General features: G+C 26.4%; 1 protein-coding gene across 3 annotated transcripts in view; it reads left to right on the top strand.

Annotated features, from left to right (window-relative positions):
- Positions 1-11,186: 11,186 nt before the first annotated feature.
- The window catches only part of LOC112599595 (protein PRY1-like), a 28,772-nt gene continuing 13,276 nt past the window's right edge, over positions 11,187-26,682 (top strand). Inside the window, exon 1 of one of the 3 annotated variants that reach the window (XM_025346551.1) lies at positions 11,187-11,540. In XM_025346551.1, the coding sequence (XP_025202336.1) occupies positions 11,461-11,540 (80 nt within the window). In that variant the 5' untranslated portion in view covers positions 11,187-11,460. Of the gene's footprint in view, positions 11,541-19,947; positions 20,038-25,684; positions 26,011-26,682 lie in introns of those variants that run through there. The other 2 variants (XM_025346553.1, XM_025346552.1) reach the window with 2 other exon arrangements.

The raw sequence follows: 26,682 nt of genomic DNA, 5'->3' as shown, positions 1-26,682 counted from the left end.
TGTGTGTGTATGTATGTGTGTGTATTTCTATACTATGTACGAGTGTTCTATAATTTATAATTTGCCCTTATTATATTTAACATTTTAATACAAAATGAATTAAAAATTTATGTCCAATGATTTTTATATAATATATATATATATATGCATATACATATACATATTATATTTTATTTTTAATTATTATTTTAATATAACTATTATTATTTTTATTTTTTCTATGTGAAGACTGAAAAGCAAAACATTAAATGTTATAAATTATAATATTAGTTAAATGTGTGTCAAAACATAAGTTTAAAATTACATTGTTTTCTATATCGCTTCTATTAATTTGTATGTGTCACGATATTATATAATATCAAATACATTCTTTACATATTCATATATTATACACAATTATAAATTGTATTCGTTTATGTCCTTTACCAAAACTACTATTTATGTTCAAAATCATTAATACACGACAAAATACCAAGTAAAACCAAACAAATAATTAACTTCTCAACCATAAGCTTATCTTTAAGTACTTTTAGTACATAATATACATGTGCATGTATTAAGAACTTTTAATCATCAAAACCACATATACAGTTTTTTTCGATAAATTAATCTACAATCTAAACAAATAAAATAAAAATTTCCTTTTATTCTAAATATAATTTCTTTGTGTGAAAGTAATATATTTTGCCAATAACAAACAAAATCATTTCAGAATATAATTACTTAAAATTTAAGCTACAAAAATGTAATACTAATTGTTTTAGTGATTCTTGCATAATCATTAATTTGTGGTTCTTGACCAACTTCAATATCCCAATGAATATGTGAGGTATCGAACATAGTTAGGTATACATTTCAAACTAGATATTTCCATGACTCTTTCTCTTTCGGGCTAATCATTGATAAAATGTATTTCTCTTAAAGCCTAACATTATTTTAGCTGTGATCATTAAATTTTAGTAATGGTATGTTATTATTACTTATTAGTTATATTTTGAAAGGAGATTCAGATCTTACACAATATAGATTAATATGTTAACACATTTTATTCATAATATTTTTTATCCCTAATTTAAATAAATTAGTAATTAGTTAACACTTCCCAACAATACTATTCTTGGTAAGTATTTAATAGAGGCTGCATTGCAATGCAATTTGAATTTTTTCTGGGGGGGGGGGGAGTTAAACCAATGCTTGATTCTACTGATTCTAGAACAATGCGTTCTAAGTATATAATTTAATTAGTGTAACACACCTTCAAAAGTGAAGCTTTTATTTTGTACTATTTGATTTTTTCTATTTTCAGAACAATATTTTATCATTTTTAGGTAATTTTACTATTTTTAAGTGTTTATTTCTGAGCGCCTCGTGTCTGAATCTCAAGAAATGTAAAATTAAGTAATTTAAAATACTATTTCAAACATTTTTTAATGCTCACAATAATTGTACAGGTAGAAAATATTTAAACCTAGAATTAGTATAACTAAACATATAATTATTCTTAGTTGTATATTTTTTGTATGTCTAAAATATTATATTGAATAAAACAGCCCTAAGATGGTGTAACTTCGTCAAAAAAATCATCGCTAATAAATCATTTCAATTTTTTTAATAGAATTATTTTATTGATTCTATTCAAAATTTAATTTGACTTATGCCGTTAACTTGGGTGAGATACGATGACATACACTTATCGTTTTACTATTGTTTCTATTGAATGTCTTTCATTAACGACTCTAATACTTAATGAAATTAATATTCCAGCTCAGTTCATTCTTAAAAGGTTTCAAGAAAAGTTAAACACAATTTATGGTCTTATGGTCTGGAACATTTTTATTACATGCAAACTAACATAATATAGTTTATAATAATAATACACTGATGATGTCCGTATAATAGCTGTTCACCCTTTCCGTGTACAACCATCTTACGCTCCAGCTGAACTCTATGACAGCAGCTGAACGTCACACAAACTGACCGCGGCCAAGTTATATAATAAAATACTACATCATCTCAATGAATGAGTCAAATCAATGAAAAAATAAATCATTTCCATACTTGCCTAAAAACTATCATTTGCCTAAACTAATCAACGCCATTAAATTGCCTATCCAAAACGCCGTCTCAGTAAGTTAAACTTTAATAATAATATATTATTATGCATGTTAAATGATTACATTACTATTATTGACATTGTGTCTTAAGATTCCGTAGAGAGTTTCATTTAAGAGAAGCCTCTCAAAATATAATTCTCGTGGTGAACCTAACGTTAGGTCTTTTGTTCACAAAGAGCTTAGTCTCACCCACCCAATATTAGTCGAATAACTGAAATTTTTACAATAATTCAAGTATTCAGTGTTTACAATGTAGTGTATAGTATAATATAGTGTTGTTAAAACATAATGTAAAAAAATTCAATATTTTCATTTCTAAAATTTTAATTTTTACTAAGGCATCTATGGATAAAAATACTTAATTTTTGCCACTCAATATTATTTAGTATTTGAGGAGAGTCTTGCAAATTCTGAAATTAAACTTTATTTCTCAAAAGTAGTGTCTTTTTTTAACAAAAAAATGTTTAGAATCGATATAGGACCTGAGAAACCAATTGTTGACTGTTTCCGATGCACTTTTCATTTTACGTCGTTTTATAGAAAAATATTGTCTAAGCTATTTAAAAACTAAGCTTGCGTATTTCACGGACATGGTGTACATTATATTTATATGAAATAAAAATTCAAAAATTTTAGTTTTTACTAGAATGAGGCTGAAAATACGTATTTCTAGCCACTCCGTATGATTTAGATTTGGAGGAAAGTGGAGGTATTATAATATATAACTAGTGTCTAGTATATAAAAAAAAACTCAAATATAAGGGATATCTAAAAAAAAAAAATGACAATGTTTGGGATATGATTCTTAGGTTACTCCTTCCACACAACACTGTAAACACGTACTTCATCTGGAACTTGTTTCGAAAATATTGGGCTATAGATTTATTTTAATTATCTACTTACAGGTTATTGGTTTGGTGGTTAGTACATTCAATGCATTCAAATTATAAATTCAATCGTCTACTTCAAACACTAAATCAGTAATCTAACTACTAATAGTCGATAGTATTTGTGTAATCGCCTTGTAAAATGTTTTTCTTTTGAAATGCATCTTATAGTTTCAGGCCATGACGTGTAATCGTGAGCAAAAACGTTCTAGCTTACCTACAACAGAATTTTAACTATGTGAAAATAGCAAGCGTACCTTACGTGATTTAAAGATATTAGACGTCATTAGTCAAATATCTGTAGTTACATACTTACTCATACATTGTGGTACCTACACTATTCTTTCCATTAAGAGATTAAGAAACAACATAAGCAATAGCTGGTATTGTGGTATATGTATGGCATGTATATATTATTATACTATATTATGATAAATGTATATATTTCAACGGAATATGTGGGTATCTATGCGATTTAACAGCGGTCGCAATTCAATGTTGGAATATATTTTTTACAATATAGCAAAGATGATACTATAGAAGACAAAATATTAAACATCACGCACACAGGTATCGTAATACGCCCGCCGTGTTTACATAATAAAAATCCTTGATGGTGGTGTATAGCACATAATACTATAGTCCTATGTTATTCATTTATACAATAATGATACATAACACTGTTCAGTTGTTTCAGTGTCGGGTGCGCGGACACGTTACAATCTGTATTTTTACGTCATCGATGTGCACATACCTAGTCAACAAAATATTATTTAGCGAATATTCTAACATCATACACTTATCTCTATGTACTAGAAATATTTATTTTTCCTCCAACATCATATTATCTATGTATTACACGTACCTATGATACGTACGTTGCGTTTCCCATGTTGATTTCAGTATGTGTTTATAACAGTTTATATTCAAAGTGGTCCAGATAAAGTTCTTTAACTTTCCTTTATTGTTAAATTTAAATTATTTAAAAATAATGAATGTTGACACGCATTGTTGTTTAAAAGAAATGACCGACTATGATTTTTAAATAAATTGGTTTGCTATAATAATAGATACAAAAATATTATGGTAAATAATGAATATGAGTTATTATTAATTTGGTATACCTATTCAAATAAATTTGCAGTTAGTTATTATAAGAAATTTAAACTTGGTAAATTTATAAGTCATTAATTATTAAACTTTCCTAAAATAGTATGTGTTATTTTTTCTATTTATAAAATATCTAACTGCAGCATTCAAAATTGAATTATTTTTTTTTTTAATAATAGCATTACTGAATAACCAGATTCTCAATTTTTCCCTTTGAATTTATTTTGTGCAAAATTTATTTTGAAAAACTAATTTAAATTCTAATATGAATGTTTTATTTAAATCAAAGAGCTTATTATTATATGCTAATTATTAATTATATAGTACATAGGTATTATAATTAGTTAAAATCAGGGTAATTTATAAGTAGATTTCTACCATATTATTCCTATATTAGTTTACCTTAACATAATTAAGTTCGTAAATGTACAAGGAGATTTAAAAAATATTCTCCACTCCGTACTGTAAGTTATATAATATATCATCGCTCGTCTGTAAACTTTTTTAGAGTGAGTTTCAACCGACAGGGAATATAGACCAACCTAGTAGAACTAACGTAGGTACGCGTTTAACAGATTGTAAAATTATCAAATAGGACTCCTCGTGCATATATTGGCATACTGCCTTAATAGTAAGCGCACCTTGTCTAAAAACCCAAAACAAATAAAACGAACATTGTATTAATACATTTGCATACGGCCGTATACCTACTCGTATATCTGCAGACAATGGTTTTATTATTTTCCAAACGCGAAGTCGAAAGTAAAATATCGCACTGTGCTGTTTAACAATAATTCTATCGGTTAAATATTATCGCAGTAAAACCAATACCTAAAAGAGAATTGAAAATACTAATAATTAGGTATGGATATATTACGTTGATATAGCTGCGGATCTTGAAATGAAAAAAGGGCGGGTAGTGGGCTCAACACAAAACATACACAAGATACACAAAATATATAAGAGTGTCACTTCAAATATTGTATAAAATAAATACCTATAGCAGTATAGCTTTAATATGTGATAAATCGTTAAGTATAAAATACTACTACGGCAAAATACATAGATATTGTACCTTCTACCCTATTTTTTAGTAAGGACTATTAAATATTATACCATTTTGTAAATTATAACGTAATATAGAAACGTAGACTAGAAAATATTTTTGAAATATAGTATCTCTAAAGTTGGGGCTTCAGCCCCGTAGCCCCTTCCAGTTCTACCAATTGTACTCGCCCATGGATAGATGTATAAAACTAGCAACAATAATATTATGTTTACATCCTAAATTCCTTTTGATATCATTAAAACAAGGACATGTCACATGTCATATGTATATAATGTATACATAATGCATAAAACTTATTAGTAGGTATACATAAAACTATATAAGTGTACAAGTAGACAGTAGGTAGTTAGTAGTATAACTTTTGCAATTTCGCACAAAGTTATCGGAGGGAATAACGTGTCGTGGGAACATTCAACAACATACAACGTGTATAACATAAGACGTATTGATTTGATCTATCCGTACAACTGTACAAGAAATTTAAACACGCTCTAATAATAAAACTATTTATAAGTTTCTCTTTGTGTGTATACGCTATACCTTTTACTCTGGCGGATATTAAGTTATGGCGTTGACAAACCGAACGAATATGTATAATATATATTATGTTTATGTATATTGTATAACAATAAATATTATATAGCCCTTATGCGAATGTACACGTACGTTTATATGTAATAATATAATGATATTATATTACATTACGGGCAACGTTGACAACAAAAACAATTTTACAGGTACCTGCTATAAATATTAAAATGTTAATATTTAACCTAAAAAACATAAATATAAGTGTAGGTATTAAGCTTTTAATCTAGACATTTTCATTTTTATTTTAAACTAATACAAAAACCTAATAATATATGATCATACTTGTATTAATTACTTCATTGTATTGTTCAATTAATGGGCAAAAAATTATTATTTTATCCAAGATAAAACATTACCTACAATATTTTTTATGTTACTGTGAGTTTTTTTTTTTTTATTTACATATACACTTTTATATTTAGCTATAAACATATCTACGTATTAGCGGTCTGAATAAATACTACGTATTTTCAGAAAAATCTCTGAGATACATGTGTTATAATATATACGCATGGTTATTGATTTTGAAATATGAGTATTCATGCATATTATGTTAACGTACGAATTTGTCCGCTTTCATTCATCTAAAATTTATTAACAACTCCCCCACTTGAAAATCCAAGGGTGTACGAGTGTACAGCAGAGTGTTGTATAGTAGATGATATATATATATATATATAGCGTAGCTATGTGTGAGGAGAAAAGTCCTTAGGGTACGGCTTAATAACACGGAAAATTCTGGATGAGTACATTGAAGAACCAACGGCCTGCAAGGACCGAGTGGCACATGTTTGAAAACTATATATAATGTATTAAGTTAGCCTATATTTAAAAATACTTAACAACCGAACGCTACTTTTGTATTTGGTCTGTAATATGAGTAAGTACATTACGTATACACGATATTTCAATTAAAATTTTAAGGATAGTGTAAAAATATTTTAGTAACCTTCGTCGAGTAAATATGTGGGCACGAACAGGGTGTGGCTTAGTCCTATCTATAAAAATTAGCATTCCCAATATCAATTACAACTACTTCAGTTTTATGTTCTTTACATAAATATATATATATATATAAATATTAAATTTAGGAACTTAAGATTATATTTAAGGTTCTACTGTAGAGATTAAGAACCTACAATAACACGCACACGTTTTTTTCGTAGCACTTGTGTAACTGTCCAAAACGAGATAATTTGTTTACATTTTTTTAATTCGACGAATAGAAAAAGATCATCAAATTATTTGACACTTGGAACAAATAAAATTCAAGCAATATTTTTAATTTAACACGCGAGCACTGAAAGATTCACCTTGGCTGGCAAGATGTAGCTTTAGGATCGCGGAAACCTGAAAACACCGAATCGATTTCAGACATTGTGTCCAAAATACGGAAACCGATATTAAAAATTTACGAAGGAACAACAAGCTATTGATGATTATGCTAAACATCAATAATTGAAACATATTATGTTCAGCATTGAGCCATTAAATTCTAAGTTGTGTGCAGTCCCATATTTTTAAAGTGTATATAGGTTACCTACATGTACTACATATTATATTATACTAATGGCCGCACATTTATGTCATATGATATATGTTATAAAGTTCTGTCATATATAATATTTAGTACAGAAACTCCGCGAGCTACATCTATACTTGGTTTCATCGCGAGCGTTTCATCAGACGCCATCACTTTTAAATATTGTATGCGCTTGCGAACACACGACGATGCGAAAACGAGTAGATTGATAATTGATCGACACTTCAAATACGTAAAAAAAGGCCAGTGACGAAAGCGTTTTTGTCAGATTGACTAACGACGACAATTATCGCGGTTAACCACTCGCTGCGACATACTGCATAATGTACAATGTGGACTGTAATATGTGGTCGTCAAACTTATACCACGGTTGATGTGACCAACGTCCATAAGATTCACGTTATTTACGAGATGGTAACCACGATAATTTCCGCGTCGACGGTTATTGGTTAGTAAGTCTTAAGAAAACGCGATCGTAACCGATCTCTTTCTCTTCGTCTGCCGCGTCACATGATTTTCACCAAATGTGTCGCGTCGAAGTAAAATGCATATCAGTCACATCGTCCTCAAAAATAAAATATTTTAAAATACGGTCTCAAGACTAGTTAGGTACCTAGCTAATAGGACATAGGTATACTTAAACATTTCAGAAATCAGGATTGGATAAATGCATAGCTCTGGCGTAACAATGTTTTGGATGCTTAAAGAAGCTTAAACCATTCATATTCAGTACAAATGTATAATACTATACATATACTAAAAAAACATATATAGTAAGTGTTAACTTAAACAATTTAAGCAACTCCGTCAAATATTTTATCATTAAATCGTCGATTAAATGACGAAATCGAAATCGCAATAATTATGGTACCTACCTAAATCATGATTTCGCATTATAGTATCGTATACGATACGGAAAAATGTATGGAGTTATTATTTTCTCAGACTTCGCTATTGATTTTGTCGCAGCAACGACTGCATTGGTTGTACCTACGACTATAATAATATTATGTTTGGTATCTGCTCAAAATATTCGTCAATATCATTATTCGATGTACGCAATTATACAAATACAATCGTGTTTTATAATGTTTAATATATGAGTTAAAAATGATATATTTTTATTTAATCGAACGCTGCGTTAAAACGAGTAGAGAAAAAACGATCGATGTGATATTATTTTCGATAAGACTCGAAACCGCACGCAACTCGCTATAGGGTCGCTGTAACGATGTCCTATAATCGAACCAGCCGTTCGAAATTCGATTAGAACGTATATTATATTATTATGCTGTAGAGTGATGCGTATTTGTGAGAATTTCTCATGTATATACTTATACGAAACGACGACTACAAGATAATAATTGGACAAACGGGTTTACGCGCGTATTTGCACTAGCTATACCTACGTGATATGTATAGTGTTTATATATTGTATTTAGCATTAACGTCTGCCGCTGCAGGTTAGTAGACGGCGAATACTGGGTTAGGTTAGGCTAGGTTAAATCGTCTGTCTGGGAGGTATGATATCGGCCCGAGGTTTATCGTATATGCACACAATATACATAATATTATTATGTATACGAGGTGATCGTTTAACATAACACAATAGACGATCGTTATGTTTTCGGAAAATCCTGACGTTTTTGAAAATATAGACTTAAGTTATGAGTCGTAAAAATGAACTACTCGTAACTCGTTCGAAATTTGATTTTTATACATCAAAATAAGCACTTACTAAAAAAATATAAAATACATGTAAATATAATATGTATACATAATATAAATATTTTAAATGTGTTTTAATCACTTAAATTTATGTAAGAAAAATATTTTCAGGAATCTTAACAGTTTTTCAAACTCTGAATGTTTTTTGTTCAATTATTGATATTTATATTATACTCGTACTACACCCCCTCATTGTCGGACTATTTACAAGTGGATGATTCTATTAAGAATTAGCGATAGGTATTATACATTATAAAAGTTGATAATCAATTCTACCTATTTTGTACCTATATATAATGTAAAATATTTATTATATCGATATCGCATTTATGTGTGAGTACTTGTATTTTCTAATAGCCTTATTGATTATTGGTGTCACCGTGTCAGTTGTATTGTTGTTTTTGAAATAATTAACGAAACACGAATGTTAAGTGTTAATGTGTACCTACGATCATTATTGCTACGTATCTCTTTATTCTATAGATGATGCGCACCATATGTTATGTAAAGACCGCATTTTGTTGATCGTATTATTATATAACGATAAACGAACTTAGAAAACCAATTTGAACGCGTCGATAAAGTGTTAATTTATTTTATTATTCTGTTTAAATTGCCTGTTACTAGTATACGAATAGGTACAATTGTGTACACATAAATATAAATAAATAAAATATGATAATTGTTTATTATTATTAAAAAAAACACACCAAGATATTGATTAATTTGGGATATGGTGGGAGAACCCTGTATGTCAGTGGTTGCACAAGAAATTTTAATCACTCCCTCCACCAGCCACTAGGTCGAGCTTCAGTCACGAAAACTGTTATTAACGTAAAAATCGCTCGAGTGTTTCTATTTATTTACATACACATGAATACAACATGTGTATGCGTGTGATGGGTAATGTCATTTTGGATTGTATTTTGAATCAATTCGGGATGCCTCCAAATATTATTTTATGTTATGTAATAATTTGCGTGAGCGTCTAATTTCCTCCTGCGTGAACACATGCGATCGCACTTTTCGAGAAAACATAGAAATGCATATTGCAAACAAACAATCATTATGTCAATATGTAATACATTCAATTTTTATATTTTAATATCTTAATGTGGCCAGTGAGTCGTAGTGATGGTTTTCGTATGAAAACCTATGACACATGCTGCTATAACAATACTACATAATATTTTGAACGCGCTACGAACAGAGATATCTAATCGATCATCAAACATAATATGATAAAATTGATAAATTTTCGAGTACCTATAAATTCTCTTGCGAGTGATATTAATCCAATATTTCATCGTGGATACGATCGAGTTGTTGGTGATGGACGTGTTTGACGTAAAAAAACGAGAGCAGCTGCGTTGCAGATGCCATGCATGGTAAAATCGCATCTCATAAAATATTGTAACGTGTCGTTAAAAAAAAACTAATTTATACGCCCGCTTCGAAATTTTTTAAAATATTTTAACACCATCGAATCCGCGTTGATTTTAAAAATAAACACTCACTATAGTTTTTCCTTTTTCTCGTCCTTGTATATTTTATAGATTATGCAGATAAAAAAGACCCGATAACACTATGATATAATGATCGTCCGTTTTTAGTGATAAGTCCGGTACCTAAAACGGAATATTTTTATCCATCGATAACGCGTCCAAATATGACAACAGGCCGTGGGAATTTTATATCATGACATTATTAGGCATTAGGCAACCGATTTTATTACTCTGAGTCCAAGAATGATTGTTCTACGCCTAATTAGATTGTTTTAAATCGGTTTTATTACTATAGGAATGGAAGGAAAAAAAAACAATCGCCTACATCACCTATATAGACATATAGTGTATAAAAATGACCTAAATATAAAAATAAATTTTCCCAAATTTCCCCCGAACCATGTAGAAATATTAGGTAAAACGACCTAGCCCCATGTCGATTGAATTCCATTCGCCTTCCGTAGTCCGCAGTGGAACTAGGAGGCTGCGGAAAAACTGCAACACAACCTCCCCGTCATTCAATTTCTACCCCCGACGAAATAACATTTTTCCGACGCATTTTTGAGAGGTTCTCGGATCGTCATAGTAACGATGCGCGACGCCACCGCCGGTCGTGCTGCGCCGTCGCGATAAGGGTCGGCGTTGCCGGCAGTCCGCGCGTTTCGCCGGCACTCGGCAGAGTATGTCCGCCCGTCGATCGTTGCGCTCGTCGTTTTCACCGCTGTGCCGTGTCCGTGCATTCGTGCTTTTCATCTAAGAAAACGTGGAAAATCAAACCAATAATAACGTGGTCTTGTACAATATTGTCGGAAACGTTTGTACACTTCGCCGGAACAACATGTAAGACGTTGTTTGACATAGAAACGATTGCATTCACTGCGTTGAACTGTGCGCCATCATTTCCTCGGCCACGATGATGTTGTCCAGGCCGACGACGGCGCGTTCAGCACCGTCCGCCAGCCGTACTACCACCGCAGATGCACCGGAACCATCGTAAGTGCGAATCATTATGACGTATAAATTGCACTACACAGTATTATAGGTATCGTACATGGTATATCGTCGATTAATTTATTATTAATCCAATCGTATAATAATAGTCGGTTAGTACTTGGACAAGGGTGCAAAGGAGTACTCTACGCACATTATTTATAATGTATTGAGAAAATAATTTATGGTTACGGACGTAACGTTAGCTTAGAAATTTCCTTGATTAGTAGATACTAACTATACTTACAATAATTAAAATTACGTCCAGTAAAAGAACACGACACGTTTGTGCATATAGATGGGGTAAATTTATTAAGCGGTCATGGAGGCCCGATTTCCTCCAGTAAGTAACGCGGCCACTCATCGTCGTTTTTATTAAAATAAAACACATATTAATTAATCGTTGGTCAGAAGAAAATACATAGAATACACTATTATTATTATTATGTACTTTTAAATAATTTATTTTTAACTAGTATAGTCGCATTAACTAATTAAAATAATATATACATGAAATGTATGTTTTATTTTAAAATTTAGAAAGTACAAAAACTATAAATTTATTATACAAAGAGTTTTAAAATATCTATTTATAAAACACATTTTGTATAGGACAAAAAAAACCCTTGGTTATACAACTGCGTGTATTTCCCAGGTATTATTTTACGTATATATATATCGTTTAAAAATACTACCTATAGCATGTCCAAGAACATATTTATATAATTTATATTATAATTTATAATAAAATTAGAGTAGGTAAAAATAATTAATTAATTGTTTATATTTACAGGACTATTTGGTTGTTTAGTCTATATTTGACTTTGAACCTAAATTTGTAGGTATATACCTATTACCTAGTTAAATGTTTATGTGTTCAATTCGACTAAGAATCAGATGTACAATTAATAAAACGTCATAAGTATTTAATGCGTTTTTAGTATTTCTACGCTGCTGTGCGTTGTGTTATAAATTATGATTATTAAATTCACATGTACTTTAAAAAAACTGAATGATACTTCATGATTGACGGCTTTAAGTTTTTTTTTTTACTTTAATTGTTATAATTTAAAAATTTAGATTAAGTTTGGTGATGTCATTTTATTCCTAAGATTTTCGGTTTAAAAATTACAGATGAATTAATTTTTTAACATATTAGATTATTTTGGAATTAATGTTTTTATATTAATAAATTTGTCTTGTAAAAAAAAACTTATAATATAATATTCTTACCTTTTTAATTTAAATTAACATAGTGTACATAATATATAATATACATAAATAATATGACATATTTATATTTAAAAATAACTAATACAAAAAAATCATGAATTTTTTCTTGAATTTCTATTATACATATATTTAATTAATAATAAATATGATTTATTGTTTTATACATAGTGGGTAAAATTAATTGTTTTCAGATTAAAAATATAATTTTAATAAATAAGATGAATTTAAGTAAAATTCAGATTTTTTTTTTTTTAATTGATGCATTCTTGTCAAAAAACTTTCATTTTAGGTATCCCTATTCAAATTAATTTTATTCAGATTTATTAACTGTTATAGAAATTATTATTAAATTTATTTGATATTTCATTTCTCAATACACTTATCTTGATTTTTTTAATAAGTAATAATATTTAGTAAAAAATAACAATGTTAGTTTTAAAATCATATATGTACATAAATAGAATAATCAAATATTAAGTAAAATTCAGGATGAACTTTGTATTTAAATATTTTTATATAAGATTTTATATTTTACAGTCGTAATCTATAAATAAATAATTATTAATTATGAGATACTATAATTTAAAAATTGCATATGTTGTATTATTATTTATAATCCATTAATTATTTTAGTAAAAACAATCAATATTATCAAATGCTTATCTTGATAAACTTAGTCTTGTTGACTTAATTTATTATAAATAATAATTTGAAAACTATATAATTTAATAGTATAAATATTTATCATTACATAATAATAATAATAATATACAAGCTTAAGATAAATTTAAATTTTAGTTATATGCGGAGTATTGACTAATTGTTATTTAATGAGCGATCTTAATGGTATCAAACATTTTTATTACATATAAATAGAATATATATATATACAGAAATATTGGTCCGTTCATAGCCTTCGAAAACTATACTTCAATAATATTTTCAGTTTAACAAAAATAAGAAGGAATAATATATGTTGGTTGTTGAGAATGAAAATTAAATACATTTAAATATTACAACAACTAACATAAACTAAACTTCAATTATGATTAAATAGTCATATCTCTAAATAAATTACGATGTAAAAAGTAGATTTAAAATCACGTTCTCTACATGAGCATTTACTTCATGTGAAACCAATTAAAAAATCATAAGTGAAGATTTATTTGAAGTTGAGGTGGTACTTAAATTAAACTTGATTAAATGGACAAATAAATTCCCATGATCAACCCCCCTCATTAAGATGTTTTAAATTTTTTGTTAATTATATCTTAAATATGACCTATTGTGTAATAAATTAATAATAAATCTATTCTCGAAACATTTTATAAATAAATTATAACCAAACATTGAATTTCTATGACTATAGAAAAATTAACATTTTAGTTTTATAACAACTAAAAAAAAAAAAAAAAAAATTGTTTTGTTTTCTGGGTGAGACATGCTATGATAAAAAGTAAAAACTATCATGAAGACGCCACACCCGCATTTGTTATGTACGTCTTGTAGGCGCGTAACAGCAAAATGTGCCTTCATTAGTTCATGTTTATTCTCATTAGCAGTAGTAATATTGTCATAAATTGTAATATAGGAGAAGTGTCGTTTTCTGATTTTGTTGATTTTTAATATTCAAGCAAGTTTTATTCATGTTTGTAAAGTGTTGCAATTTAAAAACTAGCTTAAATTTTAAATATTCCCGAAATTCAACTTGAAAAAACAGAATATTTTTAAGTTTGGTAATAATTCAATATAATTTATTTTTGATTAAAATATTCTAACGTTAAACTATTTATTTTTTTAGGGATAGCTTGAGGATTATTTTTGAGACTAATCTTTAGTAATTCTCTCCTAAATAGCACTTAAGTCATAAAAACTATGCAAGAAACAAGAAAACAGTTAATTTTTTAAATATTAAAAATATGGTTTATGTTATTATATTTTTTTTACAAAAAAGCTATTGAACTCAAAAAAAAAAAAAAAAAGTTAAATGGATTTACCTCATAATTTATAATATGTTTATTATGAATAAAAAAAAGAAAAACAGTAAATATATTTTTAGTTGGAATTACTGTCAAATGTTTTCTGATATCAATGTGTTAAGATAATATGTATTTTAATATTGTAGATATAGTAATAAATTGTAATAAAAATATGTAAATTTAAATATTAAATAAGCTCTAATATATTTTATATCTTTTATAAATAGATGAATGGCAAGACGTTGAAAAAATAGGACAAAAGTGTAGCACATTAATTACTTTAATAACACAGAAATAAACATAATTATAATGTTAATTATTTTATAATTTTTATAAAAATGATAATATTCCTTATCATTTTTTTTTTTATCATAATATATATATATATATTAATTTTTTTTAAATCAATGTTAAATTAATTTCAAAAATATAAATTTTGTTTGACTTATTACTCTGCAAATGCAATAAATGATTACTAGGAAAAAAAACTAGATTACATACTGTTTTTTATTTTAGTATTTAGTTATAATGTCTATTTGCTTCTTATTTTAACATATTTATGTGCATAGTGCATACCATCATCCTTGTTAATTTAAAACCAATAAAAGTTTTAAATTAGAAAAATCATAATTTTTATCACAAAAATTAATAGAGGATTAAGATATTTACATAAAATAATACCTACTCGATTTACATTATCAACAGTAATATTAATATTTATAAAATTTATTTTGAATACGTATTTAGGTACTTGGTGTCGCTACTTAGGTATTTGAAATGCGTTTGTGAATATTTTATTTGAAAGGTATTTGAATATAAATGCAAACAATTTTTAAAAATATTCATTATATTTTATGAATCCTTTTTTTTTTAAGCTCAATAAATTTGATATTGAAATATTTTTATACTTAAAATAAATAGATACCTATTTAAAAATACTTATAAATATTTTAATTAAATAGTTAATAAATACATATACATCAATAGGTTCATGAAGTTCAAATGTAATTTATTAAAATATAATTATGTCAGTTAATCAAGTCAAGATCAACTTCTGATCGGTAAATATAAATTTTAGATATTTTGTTATTTGTTTATTTGATAAAATATTATAAATTTTATGCATCATTATTAAATATTATTTTAGGAACCAAATTTAAAACAATAAAATACAAAAATATTGATCATTAAAATACAATGGTATAACAAAAATAGTATTTAGTAATCTGTTTACTTAACCTAACCTGGAATAAAAACAATGAGAAAAAGTATTTTTAAAGTATTTAAAATAAAATTGTCAACATTTATTTTGGAATCATTTGAATTATTTAAAAAGTATACAATGTACAAATATTTGAATACATAACAAAACTGATTATGACTATTCATCGTTCTTTTATTATTTCAAAATGTTTTTTGGCATGACTACAAAAATACACAATAATAATTATTATTGTGTGTGCAAATTTGAAAATTGACAAACAATAATTATTTAGCTGAGTGCACTGAGTAGTGAGTATAGTCTAAAAAAATATAGTAACTCGACAACACGACTTATGTACTTGTTGACTGTTATTTCCTATGATGTAATCTATGTATGTAATTTAACAAAAAAAAATAATGATAATAATCTTAGAAAATCGTTAAATAAATATTATTATTATTGTCTATAGATCTGTTATATTTCTTTAATATTTTATATAATGTGCTAATCGACACATCAATGTTTTTAATGTAAATTTTAAATCAAACAATTTTTATTGATAAAAAAAATGTGATAGAAGTAGTTTATCCACAGATGAATTCCTTGAATTATGTGTTATCTTGTAATGAATGATGATAAATTGTTCAAAGTTGTGGTTACTTATATAAGTATTTATCATTGATAAATATATAAATGTAACCTAATAAAATTCATTCATCATAACTTCAAGTACTTTTATCTCGAAGAAAAAAATTAAAATATAAACATGAGTGTTTTAAAACACTATATAGCTATCGGATGTAGAAATTTATCATGTACAATACATAAATATTAAGTATGTTTATTTAATATTACTTTGTAAATAATATCCTTATCGATAGTTATTAATTATTATTAACACAAGTATATGCCTTGTGTTCTTTTACAGTAGTTTATATATATATATTTCAAATTATAAAAACGATGAAACAATAATATTATTGAAATATTACTGAACATCAGTAAAACAATTTACCTATGTACCCATGTATACACCTATTTATAAGTGTATTCTCTTAACATCAAGGGCAGCAGTAAAGCATTGATTTCATTATTAGATTTTTTGAATTACTATTATTTTATGTGCACGTACAGCTTTTATTTATAACTTTTAAATATTTATGATTATTTTATCAAAAACTCTTAAAAATATGGGTCATCATACAGCATTATCTATTTTATCAAAAAAAAAAATAAATTTTACTTTTTTAAGATTTCATATTTTTTAACACAATATAATAACTCAGAATTCTAACACGTCATAAAAAAATTTCAAAACTAACATCTAGTATTTTTCTTATACTCGTACTGTTTAGACTGTTTAGAGTATATAAAATATTAAGAATATCTTTGAAAAAATACAATGTTTATTCATATTTAATTTACTAGAAATTATTTGATGGTTTACTGCTTATATAAGTACTTAATATATATAGTTCTAAAAACATATACTAGTTTATCACTTTTCACCATCGATGCGTCAAAACAAAGACATTTATATAATATGTTCTATATTTTCTTTGCACAAAAATGCATACACATGGTACGTATATTATAAAATATATCATACAATTATATAAGTTTCCATTAAAATAGTAGTGCACAGATTATTTAAAATAACAACTTAGGAGATTTGGACGCATTTAAATATAGGAAATAATTAAATTTCATTATTACCTATTCTATACAGTGTTAAATGTATTGGTGTTCTGTGTTTTGTTTTTCAAAATTAGTGGTGCCTAAACGCTTTATTAGGATAAGGGCTGATGTTTTCAATAATTTAACAACGTTTCCTTGAAGTGATTATACAATAATTTCAAGATAATTCATATCAAATATTTATTTTAAAGGATTATTTTTTATTTATTACGTAATATAACGTTTAATGGTTTAGTAATAAAACATGTATAAATAATTATATAATAACATTTTATTTTTAAATTTATAGTTAATTCATAATAAAATTTCACTTGCTACTATAAGGTATCTTTTATTTGCACACGTATTAGTGTATTACAATAATATATTATACTTGTCACTTTGCCAGTTATTAAACAATTTTTGAACTTATTGTTCATATTATGTGTGTAATAGAATTCAGAAATAAAAAAAAATATATATATATACAATTTTATTAGTTAGAAGTCTAGCTATACTGTGTATTATCAGAGCTCTACAACTTTTCATCTGACCTTTCAAGCATTTAGCTTTTATTACAATTTTGTATATACTTATTCACATACAATTATTTTTGATATTCAAATTTCAAATTGTATATCAATAAAGCTTTATTGTGTTTTTTTTTTTATTAGAACATAATATCTATAGAGTTTTTGTTTCATTAAATTGTATATTTTTATTAATTTTCAAGGGAGGGACATGGCTACTATCTTTATTTTCTTGAAAAATGACTCCTTATAAAACGTATGCTAATAGAAATAACAATCAATAATAAATTATATTGCATAAAGTTATGGGTAGTTCATACTTAAAAAAAAATAAAAATCAATAGAATTGTATAGCATTTAGTAGTGTAAGTATACGCTTCTAGGTACCTTTTGTATTATCACGCTTGAAAAACACTATAATCAAATTTTTCTGTTTTGATATTGTATTGCATGTTATAAGAAAATTATATATTTTGATTGCATGTTTTATAATAATTATCACGTTGACAAAACATTTTATAATTTTGTGAGCAAAAATCCAAAAATTCAAAAAAAAAAAAAAAAACATCAAAGTTATTAAGACATGTAAATACGTGTTATTAAATATATTTTTCGAGTATAGATTAGGTACTCTTTTATGTACTTGCTTTAATAATTTTATAACAAAATTGTTATATATTTTTAAATACAATTACCGATTATCTAATCAGATTTGTTTTTAATATATCATAATAAAAATTATATAGACTATTTTTATGTAATGAAACACGACAAATTTGTAGTATAAATTTTATATATTGGTTTTATTACTTTATAATTAACAATTAAAAAAGAAAAAAAATATTATATTGTAATTAAAAATATTACTTACTTGTCCAGATTTTAAACTTGTAAGCATATTGTTATATTTTATACATACAATGATATTTTAGAATGTAATGTTTTTAAAATAATTTAAGCTACAATATCACTAATAGTAAAATTAATCACTTTTTTTATAATATAAATATATTTTGTAATATAGTTAGTAATAGTTAAGATTAAATGACTATATTCGCTCAGAATCATTTTTCGTATGCAATATTTATTCATATTCAAATTAAGCACGTTATTTGCAGTGACTTACTTAAATACTCAATGAATCCACTTGAAACTGTGTAGCTTTAAAAATATATATAAATGTATGTTTTTAGGGGTTTAATGGAGGAATACCAAAAATATCATTGCATCGTTAATTTTGTTATAAATACCTAAATCGATAAAATGACTATTTATAAATCTTCAGTAATTCTCTGTGAAGGTCTAAAACTAATGGTGGTTTATTTAAATTTTGCAAACATAAAGTTATAAGGAATTTAATTTTTTTGGGTGATAGAATTTAATATTGCGAATATTGACTGAATAATTATAGGTTTGGTTTATAAGAATTTATACTTATCAAACACGCAATAATTTTTTTTTGTAAAAAAATAATGAACGTTTTTTAAAATAAACTTTTTCAATAACTGTATTATGTTAGAAAACAATATAATGAATAAAATAAATAAAATTATTAAGTAAATCTAAACAAAGTATTTATTTAACAATTCAGCATATTGTATAAATTATCTATATAGTCATACAAATTAAAATGTATGAATTTATTAAAAAGAGGAAACACATTGTTAATCATTTAGTCAGAATTATCAGTCACACAATTTGAAACAAAGGATGAAATAATTAATATTGTGGTATTTAAGTGTGTAAATTTGTTCGTATTTATAGTACCTACATTAAATTTGTTTAGTCTTTTACTATAACACATTGATAGAACACATGAATTCTTAGAAATTGTCTTTGTGAATTATTCAAGTTTTGTTAACAAAATAATGAGAAATGTGAGTACCTATATTTTACTATTTACAAGGTATTGTAGGTAGTTGCATTTTTTTTTTTTTTTAATTATTAACTAATATAAGCATTAAGTACTTATATATAAAGCTAAATATTTGGTCGATTTATATCATTTTATAAAATGTTGATTTTACATATATTTTATTATGCATTGACTTAAATTAATCGTCAGTAAACGTTTTATAAATGATATAAAATTTGTTTTCGTGTTTTCATTTTTATAATATATTTTGAATTATTCGACAGAAAGTAATTTCTCATTGTTATTATATTTTTCTTTAGACAATTTTTTTTTTCAAATATGAATGCATATTTTTCAATATCTAATGTGCACTACGTAAAATAATTGATATACTATTGTTTAAATCGGCCGCGGGGTTTCAAAAAAAAAAAAAAATGTTGAACGTTTTATTTTAATATATTTTTATTGTTTAAAAAAATATTTTTAAAATAGTTTCTTTTTTAACGGAATTTAATTAATTATACTATAGGTGTTTTGCATGCATTTGAAATTAAAAACAATTTAATGATTACCAACTGATAAATATCTATAGATTACATAAAATTTAAAAAAACTAATACATATAGTATTTTAGTATAGTAAGCATAATTTGTGTAGATATTGTGTTATCATCATTATGGTTTCCTGTATTATTAAATCATATAGTAAAGTTGTTTGTTACTTAGAATTTTCTTGAGATATATGTGTACTTAAAATAAAAAATGTATACTAACAAACCAAAATTACTCGTTCATTACTCATTAAAATCTTGATCGTTGAGTATTGTGTGATATTGGTACATAGGTAGAATATATCCAATTTTTAGATGTAAAGGATCAAAAGTAATTATAACTCAAATATATATTTATATATATTTTTATTGTAGTTATATACCATTTTCGTCCGGAATATTCGCATAGTGATTTTCTGTAAAACGTGCGTCGACCTATAAATAATGTACTAAAAAAAAATAAAAATAAAAAGAAAAGTTACCTCGTCGTCATTTCTACTGCACGCCAGGCAGCTCAAGTATAATGTTATTATTACAATACGATGTCTTATTGCCGTATACATGTGGACGGAATAAATAAGTGTATAATATAATGTCAATATGTTGGCATATAGATATAGTTTACCAATAATCGATTGTGGCAGCTTACATAGTACACTGTTGAGTGCAGACCACCGTCGCTTTGTGTTTTATCTATCGTCATATTATGCTCGTACATACGCTGTACACAGTGATTCGCTGCACTATAATAATATACCGTTACGGTGCAGTGCCATTATAATAATATATACATACATAATATAGGATATAATATGTGTATGTGTGTGTGTATCCGGATCGGCGGCGGTCATCACCTCATGCCAGTTTTTATTATAATAATGGAGTATAACGATCATTACGGCCGAAGTGGAGTCGTTTCGTACGTGTAGATACAACTCCCGTGTGGCATAAATAATATAATAATATTATTAAATAGTGATTGTCGGTTAGAAAAATTGTTCCGATGCTCCCGTAATCATCAGCGTTTACCCGACCGCGACAGACGAGAGAAATAAAACGGTACCCATACAACACACAATAATATTCGTAACTCGGTCCATGTGTTTTTTGTTTCCTAATTTTTTACATCGTCTTCATCAAAGTCTGTTTTGGGGAAGGCCCTAAAAACATGTATAATCATCGTCCCACGTACTAATTGTAGTCAATTGTGTTCAATTTATATGAAGCACTGTACAATACCGCATGTAAAGCCGCTAACCTGCGATATCCCGATACAATGTTATGTGTTTCAAACACAAATCCGATTAGCATACACGCGATCTTGCGATTATGATATAATAGTATATAATATTAGTAGCCACACGTATAGGTACGATAATATGTATGAGAACGAAAAATATACTCACTTCATCTGAGCTTGATACCGGCATGATTTGACGGTTTCGGCGTTGAGAACAGCTTTTAAAAATCGTTTGGTTTTTGTGATAAGAAGTATTTTTAAAATTGTTATTTAATTTAGGTTTTGTGAAAAGTTTTTTTTTTTTTAAATAAAGACGTCGTTTCTCTTCACAAGTGATTGCATTGAATGATGTCCTATGTTATTTAAACTAGTTATTATGGGTTTGGATTTTTTTTTTTTAATATTATTTTTACCGCATCGTTTTATTCTAAAATAAGCAATATAATGAATGTTGGAATATAATATTTTAATTATATTTAACCCGTTTTTTTTTTTTAACATATTTTACTCGTTTTATGCATGGTTTATTAGTATATTTTACATATTTTCTAAGACTTACATATAGGCATTGAAGTCTTTTTAAGTAATTAAGTTCCAAACGTTATGAATTTATGAATAATTAATTAAAATGTATTATTTTTGTGAAAAATTACATATTTTTTCAAGTATTTTAATTTTAGATTTTATGAAAGTCTTATTCAAATTTTAAGGTGTTTATTACGGTTATGCGATGATATAAAATTAAAAAAAAACTCAAGTTTTAATTAATTATAATTCGTTTTCCAAAAATAATATATATCTTATTGGTATTGTTGATTTCGTAACATTATAATGATGTTTGGTTATTAGACAGTCATGTCGTTCAGTTGCAGTAGGAAACGCGCGTTTTGAATGGATTAGAAAAGTGAAAATGGAAAAATAACATATTTGTATGTATACATGACGCTTGTGACAAATCGTATAGGTTTCTAATAATAGACTTCTATTCAGGAAAATATAATTGATACCCGTCACTGATATTATATTTTTTTCGTATTTTTTACGAGATTAACTATTATATATAATATGGACTATGGTTCAGTTAGAATTTGGATTTTCAATGTCCACACGTGATACGACTCGTACCTCCGAATTATTTGAATGAACGCGTACAGTGTGTCTATCATAAAATATTAAATTCTAAATTGCGGAAAATAACCCTGTTTTTTTTTTTTGTTATACAAGACTCGAATATTCGTGTACTTTTTGCTAATTCAAATTTTGGTTAATTAATGAATTGGTAATGTATCTATTGTGAAAAATAAATTCGAGTGTTTACATCGAAAACAATTTATGTCGAAATTTATTACGTATGTTTTATATTTATTCGTGAAATAATGTTATAGTATTGTACTTTAGTATATAATATATAGTATATACTGCTATATATATATATATATATATATATATAAGTACCAATACGTATGTTAAATATATTATATTTTTATGGATGTTTTTAATGGGTTTATACTTGGTACTTGTAAGTACTAGTATTTGCATCGTGTGAACTCTTTTATTATACATTTAGATAAGACTGTTGCACAACAATAATAATTTCTAATGATTGTACATTACGAAATACCTTAATAAATGTGTAAATTATTTATTTTTTTTTTTTTCATTATTAAATTATTAGTTGTTATTTATAAACTATTTATAAAAAAAGCAAAAGTAAGTAGTTTTGATTTGGAAATTTACTTATTTTTCTCATTTGATCATTTGAATTAATATTTTAATAACAATTTTCAGTTTTAGACGTTATTAGTTTTCAGATATCAATATAAAGTTTAATTTTTTCTATGTCTTCTCATGAAATTGTTGATTTTATAATAATTTTTTGTCATTAATTTTAAAACTTCACTGCAACGATTTAGTGACCTATTTAATATTTATCAACACGATGTCCTTTAATTATCAGTTGTTTATAACGTATTCAGATAATATACCAAATTTTACTGTCGTATTTATTACAAGCTATCAAATTATTAATATTATTTAGTAATATAATGGTTTACATGTTTATTTAAAAAAATTATTTAAAATTTTAAAAATGCGTGGGTCTTGTATATACTTAAATTATTAATCGGGTACCATGGATTGATATTAAATACGAGCTGTATAATATTTTTATGTATCTATGTTACTTGTTTAGTTAAAAAGTGTCTATTACTTTGAAAAAAATGTGAATGTTCCTAAATAGACGAATAAAAACAATATAAAAAACTAGCTTTTTATTTATTTTTTATTGGTTTAAATGACCGGTATATTATTGTAAAATCTTGTGTTTAATTTATATTGGTACCATAACAATAGAAAACCGAGTATAACAAAATTATTATTACTAGTATTCCTATGCATTAAAGTTAAATACGTTAGATATATACAATATTATATAATTTATTTGCAAGTGGTATTATTCATAATTAAAAAAATTAACACTCAGTAAGTGTTATTAATATCATTATAATAATTTAGTGATGGTTGTTTTATATATTTTCAATATTACTTCTAACAGTGAGAAATTCAACATTTCTATTTAACATATTTATAGTTTTATTGTTTAGGTTAATGATGTATAATTTGTCTGAGAGTAAATTTAAAAAAGTATATGTATTCATAAGTCACAATAATCATAAATTGTAATTGGTATAAACTAAATAAATCTACTTAATTATATGTTGTACTTTGTAAACTATACAGTACACAGTTATAACAAAACATAGATGTTTAAGTACATTTAAGCGTCGACAAATTTTTGCACATTTTAATTGCGAACAGAACACTACTTGAGTATAATGGGATATCGACGGAAACAATGTTCAAAGACTACTAATTATGTATAATTACATACCATTGTAAGTATGCACAGAAAAAACAAATCTAGCTACCTATAATAAATAATTTTCAAATTATTATGTTTTAAATGTTTTAATTGACATGCAGATATACCTTCAATCTAGTATAATATACCTAGTATTGCATTTTGTATAATATATATTATAATATTATTGTTTACGTTGCGTATTATTAATTTTTAATTTATCAACATTTGCAGGTATTGTTTTCCATTTTTTGTTTCTCTGTTGGTTTTAAGTTTTTCATCTGAAAAAAATTCTACAATATAAGATTTTTGACATTCCTTTACGCGGGAATTAACTTTATGTATTATTATTACATCAAATCAATAAAAGTCTTGTTTATCTGCAGTTATTGTGTGTTATCACGATAACTGTCAAAATAACTAATAATCGTATACGGGTAAAATTGAATTTTATTTCGCACCCGTTACTTATAAAATAAATAATGTGTGCATTGCAGTCGAGCGAATTGTTGTTTCAAATCGGTTGTTTATTTGGCTAGATTTTTTGAATGGATATCATACGAAAATTCGGGATAAAAATACAGCTTTTGACGCGTTGGCAAAAAAATATCGCACACGAAAATATTTTACGCGCGTTTAATCGTGATAATAATGTGACATATTATAGGTACTATTATGGGTATAGCTCTACGTTGCAAAAGTTAAATGTAACAATAAAAAAAAAAAAAATCATAGTAGAAAAAAAAAAAAAAAAACATTAAAAGTCTTAGTAAAGAGCATGCGCACAGGTGCGCGACGATTCGGAACAACAGTCGTAGGTACCTGCAGCCGATGGTACAGGTAGACACTAGGCAGTAAGACTCAGCTCATTGTGCAGTAATCACTCTCTGAAATGCGGTTCGCGCGGTGTCTGCGTGTGCCTACTACACGTTTGCAGAGCGGTACGTTGCTCGCGCGCTGACGAAACTCCGTTCGAATTCGGCGCGAATAATATATATATATATATATACCGCGTAAGCGTTTCGATATTTACCAATATTAGAGTGTTTGTGTGGTTATAACAGTAGCAAAATAATAATAATAATAATAATAATAACAATAATAACTGCAATCATGACGATATAAAATTTCGACGGTGTAATCGTAGTAATAACCATAGTTGTAGTGTAATATTATTAGTGCCTATAGTATAGGTGGCATAGCAATAGTAGACACTGGTAGCGGTAATAATAGGTAAATTTAATTTTTTTACCATGCGTGCGTTGTGTATTGTTTTTTAATCAATTAAATGCTATATTAATATGGTGATTAAAGAACCGCCGTCTAGACCCGACGTCGTCGAAAGGTTAGTACGCCTAATTCATTGCTGTATTCTATAATTTTATAAGTGCCTTTCCATGGGTGTGTTCGGTCTATGTTAGAGTATATTACAACAAACACATGTGATTAAAAAAAATGATATATATAATATATAATATATATATATACATAATATCGTATTTTAGGTACTCGTTCCTAGTCTAATCCGATTAAGATATAGTTAACAACGTGAATATACTTATACTGTCTATGTAATCGGCATATCGTGCTATCGTAAGTCTGTACACACTCGTTTTAGAACATTATTCGTACAGTATCAATATATCTATTAATATTGTCATACGAGTTTTATGATACATTACTTCGAGTAATTATTTAATTTTAATGGTTTAAATGCAATTTAAATGTATTAACACCATGTACTTCCTTTTTTCTGTTCAACGAACAATTATTAAATTTGCAAATCATTTTTATTAAACATTTATAACTAGATTTATTTATATTTTATGAATCACGTTTTAATCTATTAAAGTTATTATTTATATGATTAGTGTGTTTTTTTTTTATCTAATAACAATTGTTTCTTATTATTAGTGATATTAAGCCAAATATTTTATGTAATATTGGTAATGGTCAATGAATTTAATTATCTATTGATTATGGATTTCTCGATAAATTTATAATTTTTTTTTTTCAA

Source organism: Melanaphis sacchari, unplaced genomic scaffold (genome assembly GCF_002803265.2).
Source record: "Melanaphis sacchari strain LSU unplaced genomic scaffold, SCAv2.0 Contig53_pilon_pilon, whole genome shotgun sequence".
In the NCBI taxonomy this organism is placed as follows: Eukaryota; Metazoa; Arthropoda; class Insecta; order Hemiptera; family Aphididae; genus Melanaphis; species Melanaphis sacchari.
The sequence above is the reverse complement of the archived record's forward strand: the minus strand, read 5'-3'. Positions and strand labels throughout refer to the sequence as shown.